The sequence below is a fragment of the Topomyia yanbarensis genome, chromosome 2 (genome assembly GCF_030247195.1).
Source record: "Topomyia yanbarensis strain Yona2022 chromosome 2, ASM3024719v1, whole genome shotgun sequence".
Lineage (NCBI taxonomy): Eukaryota > Metazoa > Arthropoda > Insecta > Diptera > Culicidae > Topomyia > Topomyia yanbarensis.
The window spans coordinates 11,021,970-11,034,516 of NC_080671.1; the positions used below are offsets into that span (position 1 = coordinate 11,021,970).

The 12,547-nt window shown below is 46.4% G+C and overlaps 2 protein-coding genes across 4 annotated transcripts; one reads left to right on the forward strand and one right to left on the reverse strand.

Annotated features, from left to right (window-relative positions):
• Positions 1 to 2,037: 2,037 nt before the first annotated feature.
• Positions 2,038 to 9,613, reverse strand: LOC131679238 (uncharacterized). Of its 3 annotated transcripts, none has more exons than XR_009303812.1 (3): positions 9,115 to 9,613; positions 2,159 to 9,063; positions 2,038 to 2,107 (listed from the first exon to the last, which is right to left on the reverse strand). XR_009303812.1 is itself a non-coding variant. In XM_058959917.1 (3 exons), the coding sequence occupies exon 3, from the start codon at positions 8,633 to 8,635 to the stop codon at positions 2,588 to 2,590; it is 6,048 nt and encodes a 2,015-aa protein (XP_058815900.1). In that variant the 5' UTR covers positions 8,636 to 9,063; positions 9,115 to 9,248; positions 9,313 to 9,613; the 3' UTR covers positions 2,045 to 2,587. The 3 variants fall into 3 exon arrangements, 2 of the variants coding, with proteins under 2 accessions (XP_058815900.1, XP_058815899.1); XM_058959917.1 differs by having other exon boundaries at positions 2,045 to 9,063; positions 9,115 to 9,248; positions 9,313 to 9,613; XM_058959916.1 differs by having other exon boundaries at positions 2,045 to 9,063.
• An 852-nt stretch (positions 9,614 to 10,465) lies between these two features.
• On the forward strand, positions 10,466 to 12,536 carry LOC131678778 (zinc finger protein 502-like). The gene is made up of 2 exons (XM_058959071.1): positions 10,466 to 10,649; positions 10,700 to 12,536. The coding sequence occupies exons 1-2, from the start codon at positions 10,580 to 10,582 to the stop codon at positions 12,385 to 12,387; spliced, it is 1,758 nt and encodes a 585-aa protein (XP_058815054.1). The 5' UTR covers positions 10,466 to 10,579; the 3' UTR covers positions 12,388 to 12,536.
• The last annotated feature ends 11 nt before the right edge of the window (positions 12,537 to 12,547 follow it).

Consider the following 12,547-nt stretch of genomic DNA (forward strand, 5'->3'; position numbering starts at 1 on the left):
CGGCAAGTTAAAAAAAATCGGCTGCCAAAAGTCTGTAAGGAATCTCGAAGGGATCATCCATAAATGACGTAGCATTATATGGGGGAGAGGTGAGTTTTGTATTTTGTGATGATGTGTGACGACAGGGGGGGTAGGGGGTCATGTCATGCTACGTAACTTTACCCGTTTCATCTAACTAACATCGTTTTTTTTTTTTTTTAAATTTTTTACGGGGTTGAGGGGGGGGGGGAGGTTTAACGTCAAGCTACGTAATTGCCAGGGAGATTGAGGGTGAAACAACGGGAATGTTTTCCCAACACTTTGCTTATCAGAGCGATGCCGTGGACTTTATATCTCTCCTAATGTTCCTTGGGCTGTGGTCCTGCTTCCGTGGTTGGGTTTTCTTTCTTAGAAGGACGTCTGGAGTTTTAGAACTTTGAAACTTAATTTATTCAGAAAATATTTACAAAAGTTATCTTAAAGCTACATGTTGCCCGCGCGATTCCTATATCGCTACGGGAAAATTTGTCCCTTTTAGTCCTTAAGTTTTTCCCTATTCTCCTGAGATACGGTGTAGATTTCCTATGGCCTTAGAAGGGCGCAATTCCTATTTGTTTACTTATATATTTGGCCCTGCCTCTTCAAGACTGACGTATTTAACCACAATACGGATTCCTGCTATTCAATCCCAGTCCAGTCCCGCAAGGGCTCACAAAATATGCGGTTACATTTGTACCGCTTTCTAAGATTTTATTACTATCCTAACCGCAGAGTAAGTGAGAAGGAAAAACCAAAGCTAGCTAATCGGACTGCGTATGGCACGCTTATGTATATTAGGCGCGGGAGGTTGGTAAATAGACAGTGATCCCTTTTTCTGTGTTCTTTTCATTTCATTTTCGGGATTTTAAGATCAACCTTCCCGACGCGTAGCAGTGATGCATTTCTTATGCACTGCTGATATTGTATAATAAACTCATTTGCGCGGCAACAGATGTAACAAGAAGCGTGCAGAGATCTTGACCGTACATTTCTGGATAAAAGTGAGCAGCATCGGTTGGTTTAACCGCTTCTGTCAGAAACGGTTGTTGCATTTGAGCGAATTCGTTGCCAGAATTGGGCCATTAAATGAGAAAAAAAAGTCGTTTTTTATTACTTACATCGATAAAGCTGATTTTCGTGATTGCAACAATGTTTTTTTCCAGCTCAGGAAACGTGAAAATAATATTAAAATTTAAAATAAAGAAATATGTTGACAGTCTGGATTTGACACTATAGGAAGGATTTGACATATCGGATTTCACGACAAATGATGCCCTGTCAGAAAAAATTAAGGCATGTTTTCTCGGTTTTACCGCAGGGTTATTTTTATTTGACATGAACACCAGCCATTGCATATAGTTTTATTTTCATTTTGGGTGTTGTCGTGATAGGCCAGATGTAAACAACCGCAGTTTTCCTATGTATGCATACCATGGTTGCCAAGTTAACATAAGATTTATTTTAAAAAACAAAAAAACGTTTTTACGTATTGCAACGAAATTTTTTTTGAAGTAATGTTATATTATGTATATTGGACCTAAAATTTATCGAATGGAACGGAAAACTATATATAGCTTAATCACCCAACTCTCGCACAAATCGCGCAAAATTCTCGCAGAAACTCTGCTAGCATCAATTTCGCTTTGCTCAACTTTTGCTAACTTTCTGCTTGCCACGCTGACCGATGCTGCTCACTTTTATCCAGAATCGAGCCAGAAATGTACGGCCAAGATCTCTGCATGCTTCCTGCCACATCTTTGTCAGATGTTTTGCTCGATTCGTGCTAAATTCTACCAGGTTCTTACTTGCCAGGATCTTTGCACAGTTTATGTCCGAGTTATGCCAGGGTTCAGATCGGTTCCTGTCAAAATTTACCAGAAAACGCGAGCGAAACCGAGTTCGCCCTAGCTCAACTAACCCGACAGGATACGCGCTGAAATCTGACAGGGCTGTCAAACCAAGACTTACAGAAATCAGAGTTTTTAATAGTAGAGTTGCGTAAAGAGGATTGGCAACTGTTGGGTGGATTAAATAAGAGGCTTTTCAGCAACACCCTAAGGAATGTATTCCAAACGGTATCAGCTAAAAGCTGATGTAATTTATTAATATTATGCTTAGAGTAATATTCAAGCTTACTTACATCGGTCAATTATTGTATCTCGTTAATTCCCAACAATTACGGCTAGATTACAGGGCAATACGCAAGTCACGTATCACCTAACCTCAATCGTGCACAATTCGAACGGTTGAGTGCGTTTCTTGGCCTTCCGGCACCTGTTTAGGTTTTAATTCAGAAATTGTACTCATGTAAATTCGTGCTGCCATAGGATCTACTTTCGGAAATAAATGTTTGCTTATATCTTCACGAATTCAACGTGCTATTTACTTAAACTTCCAACAATTTCTATCTATTCTTTTTTCTTATACCTTTCTCTCATCTCTACGTGACGTCTATGTTTTTCTATCCTACCATTTCAAACGATCCTTTTTTTCCTTTTTCTATCCTTCCATTTCAAACGGTCCTTTTTTCCCTTTTCCTATCCTTCCATTTCAAATGGTCCTCACTACATCAAAATTGTCCACCGACAGGTGGTAGACCGTGGAGTTGGAAGGGGTCAGCGGGACATACCGTAACACTCCCCGACCCGTAAGGCTGGTTAGCTATCTCCGGTTCAGCTTTACCTTCTGCTGTTCCCGGCTGAAGCCCCACCTTTTCTATGTCGATCCGCGCCAGCTTTGCAACAGGTCGATGCACCATTCCGTCGGGAGTTTGCACCACGGCATCGCGAACTCGCCCATCTCGGCCCACCACGACCTTGGCTACACGTCCTCGAATCCATCCGTTGCGTATCTTCTCCTCTACGATGATCACCGAATCTCCTACCTCGATCGGTTTTGTCTCCTCAAACCACTTGGTACGACGTGCGATGGTAGGAAGATATTCCCGCACCCACCGGCGCCAAAACTGATCTACCATTGTACGGCATAGATTCCAGTCGTTCCTGCAGGCTTGTCTTGGATCCGTAAGCGTCTTCGGAGTCTGCGTTACGCCGCTCGAGCTCATTAGAAGAAAGTGGTTCGGTGTTAGAGCCTCCTGTTGCGCCGTCTCCAGAGGAATATATGTTAGCGGTCTCGAATTGACCACACTCTCAGCTTCCACTAGCAACGTTGCCAGCGTTTCTTCGTTCGGCGTTCGAGAAGACTCCATTGCAGCAAGAGCGGTTTTCACCGACCGCACTAGACGCTCCCAGGCGCCACCCATGTGAGGTGATCCAGGTGGGTTAAACACCCATTTCGTGTTCGCGTTGGTGAACGTTTCGGCAAGCTGGCGCTCGATTTTGCCCATCTCCTGCTTAAGTTCGTTGCTCGATCCCACGAAATTTGTGCCCCTGTCGCTGCGGATCTCCACAGGTGCTCCTCTGCGTCCGATGAAACGCCTGATCGCCATCTTGCAAGATTCCGTTGAAAGTGTGTGAGCGACTTCGAGATGGATTGCTCGTGTGGTCATACACGTGAACAGAGCTACCCATCGTTTTGCAATACTTCGGTTCACCCGCACGCCGATCGGCCCGAAATAGTCGACGCCTACGTAGGAAAATGGACGTACGTACGCCTGCAACCTGGCCGCCGGGAGTGGAGCCATTCGGGGTGTCGCCAGACTTGGCTTCTTGACTTTACACAAGGCGCACTCTTTAGCCACCTTACGCACGAACGGGCGCAGCTGCGATATGTGGAAACGCTGTCTCACTTCGTTCACGACAGTCTCGCCATTGGCGTGAAGAAATCGTTGGTGGTACCATTCAACCAGCAGTCTAGTCACTGGATGGGCTTTCGGCAATATTACTGGAAACTTAGTGTCAAACGCGGCGACGGTCGCAGCAGATATCCTTCCATCAGAACGAATAACACCTGCTTCGTCCAAGTACGGAGACAGTTTGTATATTTTGCTGGTTTTCTCTAGCCGCGCCTGTTGTCCTGGCTGCTTGTCCCGCATTACTGACAAAGTCGCCACCTCGTCCGGATACTGCTCACACTGCACCCAACGAAAGATTGTGGTTTCGGCTGTTGCTAATTCCTCTTGAGTGAGTGGTCCGTCCAGTCGAGTCTCTCGTTTTACCGTTCGCCGTAGATTTTGTACGTAGCGATGAACATGTGCTACCGATCGATACAAATGCGTCAGTTTCGAGAATCGCTCCCACCTCACAAGTTGTGGCGGTACGATAACCTCCTTGTGCACCAAACACGACCTCAGCTCTTCATCGGTCGTCGCGCCGACTGAATCTGCATCTATGGTCCATTGATCTTCTGGCAAATATAAATCGTTGTCACCACGGAACCAACGGCCGCCTGAGGACAAACACGGCCCTTTTCCCCACTTTGTCGCATCGTCGGCGACGTTCTTTCTCGATGATATCCAACGCCATTGCTTCGCCTCCGACTTGGACAAAATCTCACCTACTCGGCAAGCTACGAACTGGCGATATCTTCGATGATCTGAATTTATCCAAGCCAGCACCGTCTTAGAGTCACACCATAACACTGTCTTCTCGACTACGAGCGAGTGCCCAGTGAGGATGGTCTTCATCAAGCGAACTCCGATTACCGCTGCCATCAACTCCAACCGTGGGATGGAGTGTGCCTTCAGTGGAGCCACCTTGGATTTCCCACCGACTAACGCAACAGAAATCCCATCCGGAAATACCGCCCGAAAGTAAGCGACACACGCATAAGCTTCTTCGCTAGCATCCACGTAGATATGCAGTTGCAGCGACAAGATATCTTTCACCGAACGTTGCGGAAAGTAGCAACGCGGAATGCTAATCGGGTCCAGATGTTTGAACAAACTCGTCCACCGCATCCACTTTCCAAGTAACTCCTCCGGAATTAGTTGATCCCATGTCGTCTTCGCCCTCCACAGCTCCTGGATTAGTACCTTGCCGTGAATGAGGAAAAAACACAACAATCCTGCCGGATCGAATGGGCTCATCACTACTCGCAGTGCCTGGCGCTTAGTTGGATGCTCCGCACCCACCGCTAGCGTCGTTGTAAACGTGAAGACATCGTCGACCGGCTTCCAGTACATCCCGAGCACGCGTTCGGTTGAACTATTCTTGTCCAGCTGGAGACACTTTTCTGTGACTGGGTCTCTCTCCCCGACCCGTGCGAGAACCTCGGTGGAATTCGAAAGCCAGTTCCGCAGATGGAATCCGCCGAGAGAGTGGACCAGTTTGACTTCATGTGCCAGCTTCACCGCTTCGTCAACGTCGTCAGCGCTGTCCAAGTAGTCATCCACGTAGTGCTTCCGGATAATTGCGTCGGCTGCAACTGGATACTGTCTTGAATGCTCCTTAGCGTTCAAATTCTTCACGAATTGTGCCGAACACGGTGAACACGTTGCACCAAACGTTGCGACGTCCATCAAATACACATCGGGGGCTTGTGTAGGATCATCTCGCCAAAGCAGTCGTTGCGCATGTCGATCTTCTCGTCGAATCCGAATCTGGTGAAACATCTCCTTCAGATCCGCGCACCGAGCGACCCGTTTCTCCCGGAATCCGTATAGAACATTGAGCAACGTATTTAGCAGATCCGGCCCTTTCAACAGCATCGTGTTGAGTGCGACTCCATCCACTTTGGCCGCTGCATCGCAGAAGATACGAACCTTGGACGGCTTCTTGGGATTGATGACCACTCCTAAAGGTAAGTACCACGTACGCCGTGGATCTGAATCATCGAGCTCCTTCCGGGTCGCTTTGTGTATGTACCCTTTCGCTTGATACTCAGAAAGCTGTCTCCTCACACTTTCGCCGATGAGTAAATCCCTCTGCATACGCCTTTCCAAACACTGCAGTCGTCGAACCGCCATCTGGTAGCTGTCCGGGAACTCGAAGCTATCGTACTTCCAGAGAAGCCCAGTTTCGAATCGCTGTCCGACCCGCTTAGTAGTTTCCATCAGGATCCGATTTGCTCGTTGAGTTTCCGCGGACTCAGGATGGGCGACTTCCATTATACCCAGACTCTCGACTGAGAAAAACTTCTCCACGAGCTCATGTAGGGTCTGCTCGGCCTCCTGGCACTCGCATATGTGGAAACTATGAACGATATCCCCTGACTTGTCCTGGTTGGATCCGTAAACCGTCCATCCCAAACGTGATTTTGCTGCTATCGGCTCTCCCGGTCGGCCATCTCGTAGCTTGAGTGTCGATGTAACGTGAGCGTTGTCGTTTCCGATGAGGATGCGCGGTACCGCTTGATCGTAATCATCGATCGGTAGGCCCTTTAGGTACGGAAAGGTTTCTGCGAGTTCCGCGTACCGCAAGGATTGTCGTGGTAAGTCCAGCTTGCTTACGGTGCGCACGTCCGACAAAGAATGTTTGGATGCCCCTGACCGTCCTGCTATTTCCAATGCGACCCGTTGAGAATTAGCTTCTGACCTCTTCACGTTCGCCGTCCACTGCAAGCACAATGGTTGCGGATCTCCTACAACCCCAAGGTCCTTTACCAACTCTTCGTCAATCAGCGTTCTCTCCGAGCCGTCGTCCAAGAAAGCATACACGGACACAGATCGATTGTTCCCATACAAAGTCACTGGAATAATACGAAAAAGCGTAGTCTTCCCAGCGGAATGATGGTTGGTGACAGCTTTGGAACTACTTGTCTTAGCTTCACTCGATTCTTGCCTGGACCCATTCTTCGCCGAATTTCCGTCGTTCCCAAACTTCTTACAGCCATTTCCTGGCGTCTTTCCGTTTTCCCTGGCCTGCTGGGCTTCATTTGTGTCCCGTTTGGAGTGCAGCAAAGGGTGGTGACGCCGTTGACATCCGTCGATATCGCATTGCTTGCGATTCTTGCAGGGGCGCCTTCCGTGTGCTCCAAGACATAGCCGACACAAGCCGAGTTTCTGTATTGTCTCCCAGCGTTCATCGACCGTTTTCTTGTCGAACTCTGAGCAGTCTTTTACCCGATGCCCCGAGTTTTTGCAAATGAAACACGCTGGGCTTGATGGGCGCATCGTAACGCCAGATGCTTCTTTGTTCGTCGCCATCAAAGAAGAATCCTCCATTGAGTGAGTTCCGCAGAAGTTTTTGTCCTTTCCGTTCTTCTCCTTCACTATTCGCTGCTGCTGTACAGGTTGCGGCCTAGGATCGTAGTTCACGGTCACGTCGGATGCCGCTCGCACGAGCGTCTGCATATACTGCGAGAAAGAACGCAGGTTCACTTCCCCGCAGCGCTGCTTGTATAGCGACCAGTCCAGTTTCATATGTGCTGGAAGCTTCTCTACCAACTCGAACAGTAGCATCGGATTGTTGAGATGCGCTTCATGCCTCCCGGCTTCCAGATGATCACAAAAATTCTGCACCGCCATACCGAAACCGATTAGCGTGTCTAGTCTTTCCTGTTTTGGCGCAGGCACCCCTCGGATCCTCTGCAACAACGCATGGATCAACAATTCCGGTCTACCATAAAGTATCTCCAGCGTAGCTAAAACATTTGGGACGCTCGCCGGTAGCAACAGTCGACTCCGCACCGATTCAAGTGCGTGCCCCTTCAAACACCGTTGCAACCTCGCCAAATTTTCCTCGTTCGAAAACCCGCACGTCTGAGTAGAGTTAACGTACGAGCTAATGAATAGCGGCCAGTCCTCCGGATTACCAGAAAAGATTGGCAACTCCTTGTTCATCACGTGTCTTGCCGCCAATTGTCGCGGTGTCGGTCCCCAATACGCCTGCTCGTCTTGCAACGGAGGTTGCTGCGCACCAGCCTGGAACTCCGCAAACCGTGGTTGCTCCTGCGGTCCCAATTGGATTCCTGGTGGCACCGTCTGCCTTCTCGAAAACCTTTGCTCAGTGGGGATCACAGACGGTAACGGTTGGCCGGCGTACGACTGGGAATACTCTCCTCCCAGTAATTCTTCCACTGTCACTGGACCTCTAATCGGGCCTGCACTATCTCTATTCACTGCGGTCGATTGCGCGGCGATTGCAAAATTCGGATTACCAACTCGCGGAATGATAAACGAATTGCCTGCTGGAGGAGGCTGGGTGAGAGGAAAGGGATAGTTTTGGAAAGCATGCTGCTTGGGGATTACATTTGCGATGCCTTTGCTAGGCCTGGCGAGCGCGGAGGTAACCGAGAAAATGTTAGCCTGACCTCTACCAACTATTGGCGCTGTTGTGCTTTCGGCTCGACCGATAATACCCCCTAACGTTGGCTCAAACCCTGACTGCCCTAACGAAATACCTGCCAACGCTGCTTCTAGAATACCCTCGTTAATGCTAGTTGGTTGCTGCATGCCGTCCTGCCTAGCTTGTATTCCAGTTGCGGTCGTCGCGTTACTCGTACCAATAGCTGGAGCCTTCTCCGTCGGGACAACCAACGTCGAATGGGCGGCCTTCCACTGCTGTACCTTGCTGAAGGAACTCTGCACTGAGGCGACACTCCGGTTGTCTTCATCGCCTTCCCCACCTAGGTCAATCACCTCTCTCAAACGGAATGACTCGTTCATTACCGCCTGCTCTAGCTGCAATTGCCTCCGCTCAAACTCTGCTTCCTTTTTCTGCTTCTCTTGCTCCATCTTCCGCTCGTGCTCCCGGCGCTCCAACTCTATACGCTTCATCGCCAAAGCCTTCTGGGCCTCGTCTCTCGAGCTGTAGGCGAGCCCTTATTGCTCCAGCACTACAGGTTGAAGTGCTCGTTCCTGCTTTGCTGTTAGCCTTGCTTCCGGGTGCATCAATCACCGGAATCTGTGCCGACGGTCTCTGACAGTTTGGGCATGTAAACGGTCGGTCTGTCGCATCAATGCTGTCGTTCACACCCACACAGGTAAAATGCCACCACGAATCGCAGTGACAACAGCTTACCATCCGATCCGTGTCAGGTTCATTACACTGGTTACAGTGTGTTTCCACGGTGGGGGCACTTCCTGTACAATTCGGCATTGCTTCGTGGTTATCTTGGACGATCTTTTAGATTGTTGGGTGGATTAAATAAGAGGCTTTTCAGCAACACCCTAAGGAATGTATTCCAAACGGTATCAGCTAAAAGCTGATGTAATTTATTAATATTATGCTTAGAGTAATATTCAAGCTTACTTACATCGGTCAATTATTGTATCTCGTTAATTCCCAACAATTACGGCTAGATTACAGGGCAATACGCAAGTCACGTATCACCTAACCTCAATCGTGCACAATTCGAACGGTTGAGTGCGTTTCTTGGCCTTCCGGCACCTGTTTAGGTTTTAATTCAGAAATTGTACTCATGTAAATTCGTGCTGCCATAGGATCTACTTACGGAAATAAATGTTTGCTTATATCTTCACGAATTCAACGTGCTATTTACTTAAACTTCCAACAATTTCTATCTATTCTTTTTTCTTATACCTTTCTCTCATCTCTACGTGACGTCTATGTTTTTCTATCCTACCATTTCAAACGATCCTTTTTTTCCTTTTTCTATCCTTCCATTTCAAACGGTCCTTTTTTCCCTTTTCCTATCCTTCCATTTCAAATGGTCCTCACTACATCAAAATTGTCCACCGACAGGTGGTAGACCGTGGAGTTGGAAGGGGTCAGCGGGACATACCGTAACAGCAACATTGGACCAATCATTGGTCTTTTTTAAATTTTGGCAACCTTTTATTTTTAGTTAAATTTCAAATGACTTCACCTGAACGCTTCAGTTAGAAGTTAACTTTGCGCATTTAAAAATTTAAAATTAAATGTTTAGTTTTATTTTGTAAAAATCAGTACGATAAAATATAAAGAATTTAAGCTTTTTCCGGTTCTCAACTGATCCGCAACTAAGAACGAAATGCATTGATTTTTGCCGCTTGTCGTCTGATTGGGGTGTGACAAAAAACAATCGAATTTGCAGCGTAAGATAAATTTGAATAAGTACATATGTATAAGTGGAATGCATACACAAATTTGTCAAAATTTTAGCTGCACTTTAACTATGAGAAATACCTTCATATTTCCACTGTCGGTGGAAGATTATTAACATTACCCAGAGCTGTTCCGGTGTTTGAAATAGTGCCAAATTTGAATATCAGTGAACATATATTTTTTTAATAATTGTCATTAAGCGAAGTATTCCTGGTTTTAAATAATGTTAATATTACATCATTGAATTTTTTCTCATAATTATGATCACATAATAACGATACTCCCCACGCATTCGAGCATTGTTATTCTTCGTGTCCGATAGGTAGACGTTTTGAGTGTTCAATAGGTAGATTTGCTTCAGTCTTTGCGCAACTGTTCTTTATAAACTGTGACAGAAATCTAGCAGAGCGGTTTCTGCCAGAAAATTTGCTCACTGGGCCGGGAAGCTGCCGACGAGATAAAGTCGACCAAGTTTTTTTTCGATTTGATTGCGTATTTCGCACTCTTCGTATTCGACTCTAATGCAGCAGACCGATAATTTGTAAACAAAGATTGAGATGTCGAGTTTTTACACAGCGATTCAGTGTTGTATCAAAATTTACGTTATAAAACGGTTTTTTTCTGCATTATAAAATATTGTAGGTTCCAATTTATAAATTAATTTGTAGCTAAAAATGTCGCTCAATGCAGAATCATTAAATGTTGAGGAGCAACCTGAATTCCTTGAAGAATATTCATCAGATGGTAATTTCAAAAACAAAAAGCTTGCAAAATTTTACATAAATATCTTTCAGCAACAACTTACCCCGAATCGGTATTGATTGCGCGAAACAGATTTTGTCGATTGTGCCTCAAAAAATCCGATAACTTTTTGCTTCCGCTGGTGGCGAAGCTGGAACTTGTAAGCGTAATGGAAATGCTGGTTGATGTGACCGGAATCGAGATTGAAGTGAATCCCTTATACCCGACAAAAGTATGCACCGATTGTATGACAAAGCTAGACTACGCATATTCCGTCCGGCAGGAGTTCTTGAATAGCTCAGAGCTACTGCTGAAGTTGGCAGTTGAGAACCGACTTTCGGCCTATTATGCACAGTTTGACGACAAGGTAGCAGTTGATATTCAGATTTTTAAGACTGAAATAGATGTCATTCCGGATATTCCCGATCACGGAAATAAAGAGACAGTGAAAGAAGATGTTGCACAGTCTAGTAAAGGTGAGAACAACGAGGAAGTCGATCGAATTACAATTCCGGAACAGCAAGAAAGCCCAACAATAACGGCTGAGACTGAAGCAGTTGACCATTGCGAAGAATTGGAGAATGCCATTCCAGAAGTTGAAAAAGAAAAATTTGTTTATTCGTGGAAAGAACTGGTAAAACCTAAAAGAAAGAAAAAAGAGAAACCGAAGAATCCTCTAACGGGTATAAAACGGAAGGCAAAAGCGGATGTCAAGCTGCTGGAGCAGTTTCCGCAAACGACGTGTTACATTTGCGACCGGTCACACCAAACATTAGAACAACGGGATGAACATCTCAATAGTCACATCGGAATGGTTCCCCATAGATGCGAAACTTGCAGTACCGAGGCGGAACCGGTTGTTTCAAAAAGCGTTATCACCTTAAATCGACACCGGTTGATGCACCGCTTGCCCCACAAATGCGAATTCTGCTTCCGGCGGTTCATCTCTAGCGGTAGCCAGTACACGCACGTTTGGAGTATGCACATGGGGGACACAGAAGGACTGACTTGTGATTATTGTGGCAAGGGGTTCAATCAAAAGCGATCCTTCCAGGCGCACGTTCGCCGGCACCGGTACAAAGCGAACGGAAAATATAAGTGCAATGTGTGTGGTGAAACTTGCGGCTCTAGTTTGCTTTTGGTAAGACACAAACGGAAGCATACCGGGGAAAAGAATTTCGTTTGCCCTTACTGTTCGAAATCGTTCAGTCGGGCGTGCAATCTGTTGACGCACAAACGAATACACACCGATGAGCGCTGCCACAAGTGTCCGGACTGCGAATGTACCTTTCGGAATATTGTTACCCTACGGAAGCATCAGGAGCGTTATCATTTGGGCAAAAATCCAACCTCGAAAATCGATCGAAATCCTTACGTTATCCTGGAGGACGGCAGAAAGCAATTCACCTGCAAATATGATGGCTGTGCGTTCACTGCCTACAGCAGCACGTCTATTTCTCGCCACAAAGCACGACACTCGAAACGGTTTGCCTGCGGGGAATGTGATAAACGATTTGCGGAGCCAAATCTTGTTCGCCGACATCAGGAATCCATACACAGCGGGAAGATGCGAAAGGCAAGTTCAAATCAGGTGACACCAGCAACGGTTTCCCAATCGGAGGTTGGAAACGAGATATCTGTTGAGATAATCGATGAACCACTTAAAATGGAGCCGGATTACGAAGTAGAGATTGTAGATGAAATTGGAAGTACAGTCGAAGTGGTTTACACACAATCGTAGAATGCAATATGGTAATAAAATTGGAGGAGAGCTACTAGGAGGAAACCGAGAATGTGTTTTTTTTGTAGTGAAATTGGTTGATTTCTCATTAGACGTGAAATGTAAAAATGGGATGCTGTTAAATCCCAACCAAGCTAGTTCTGAAATAGTTTATTTTTAT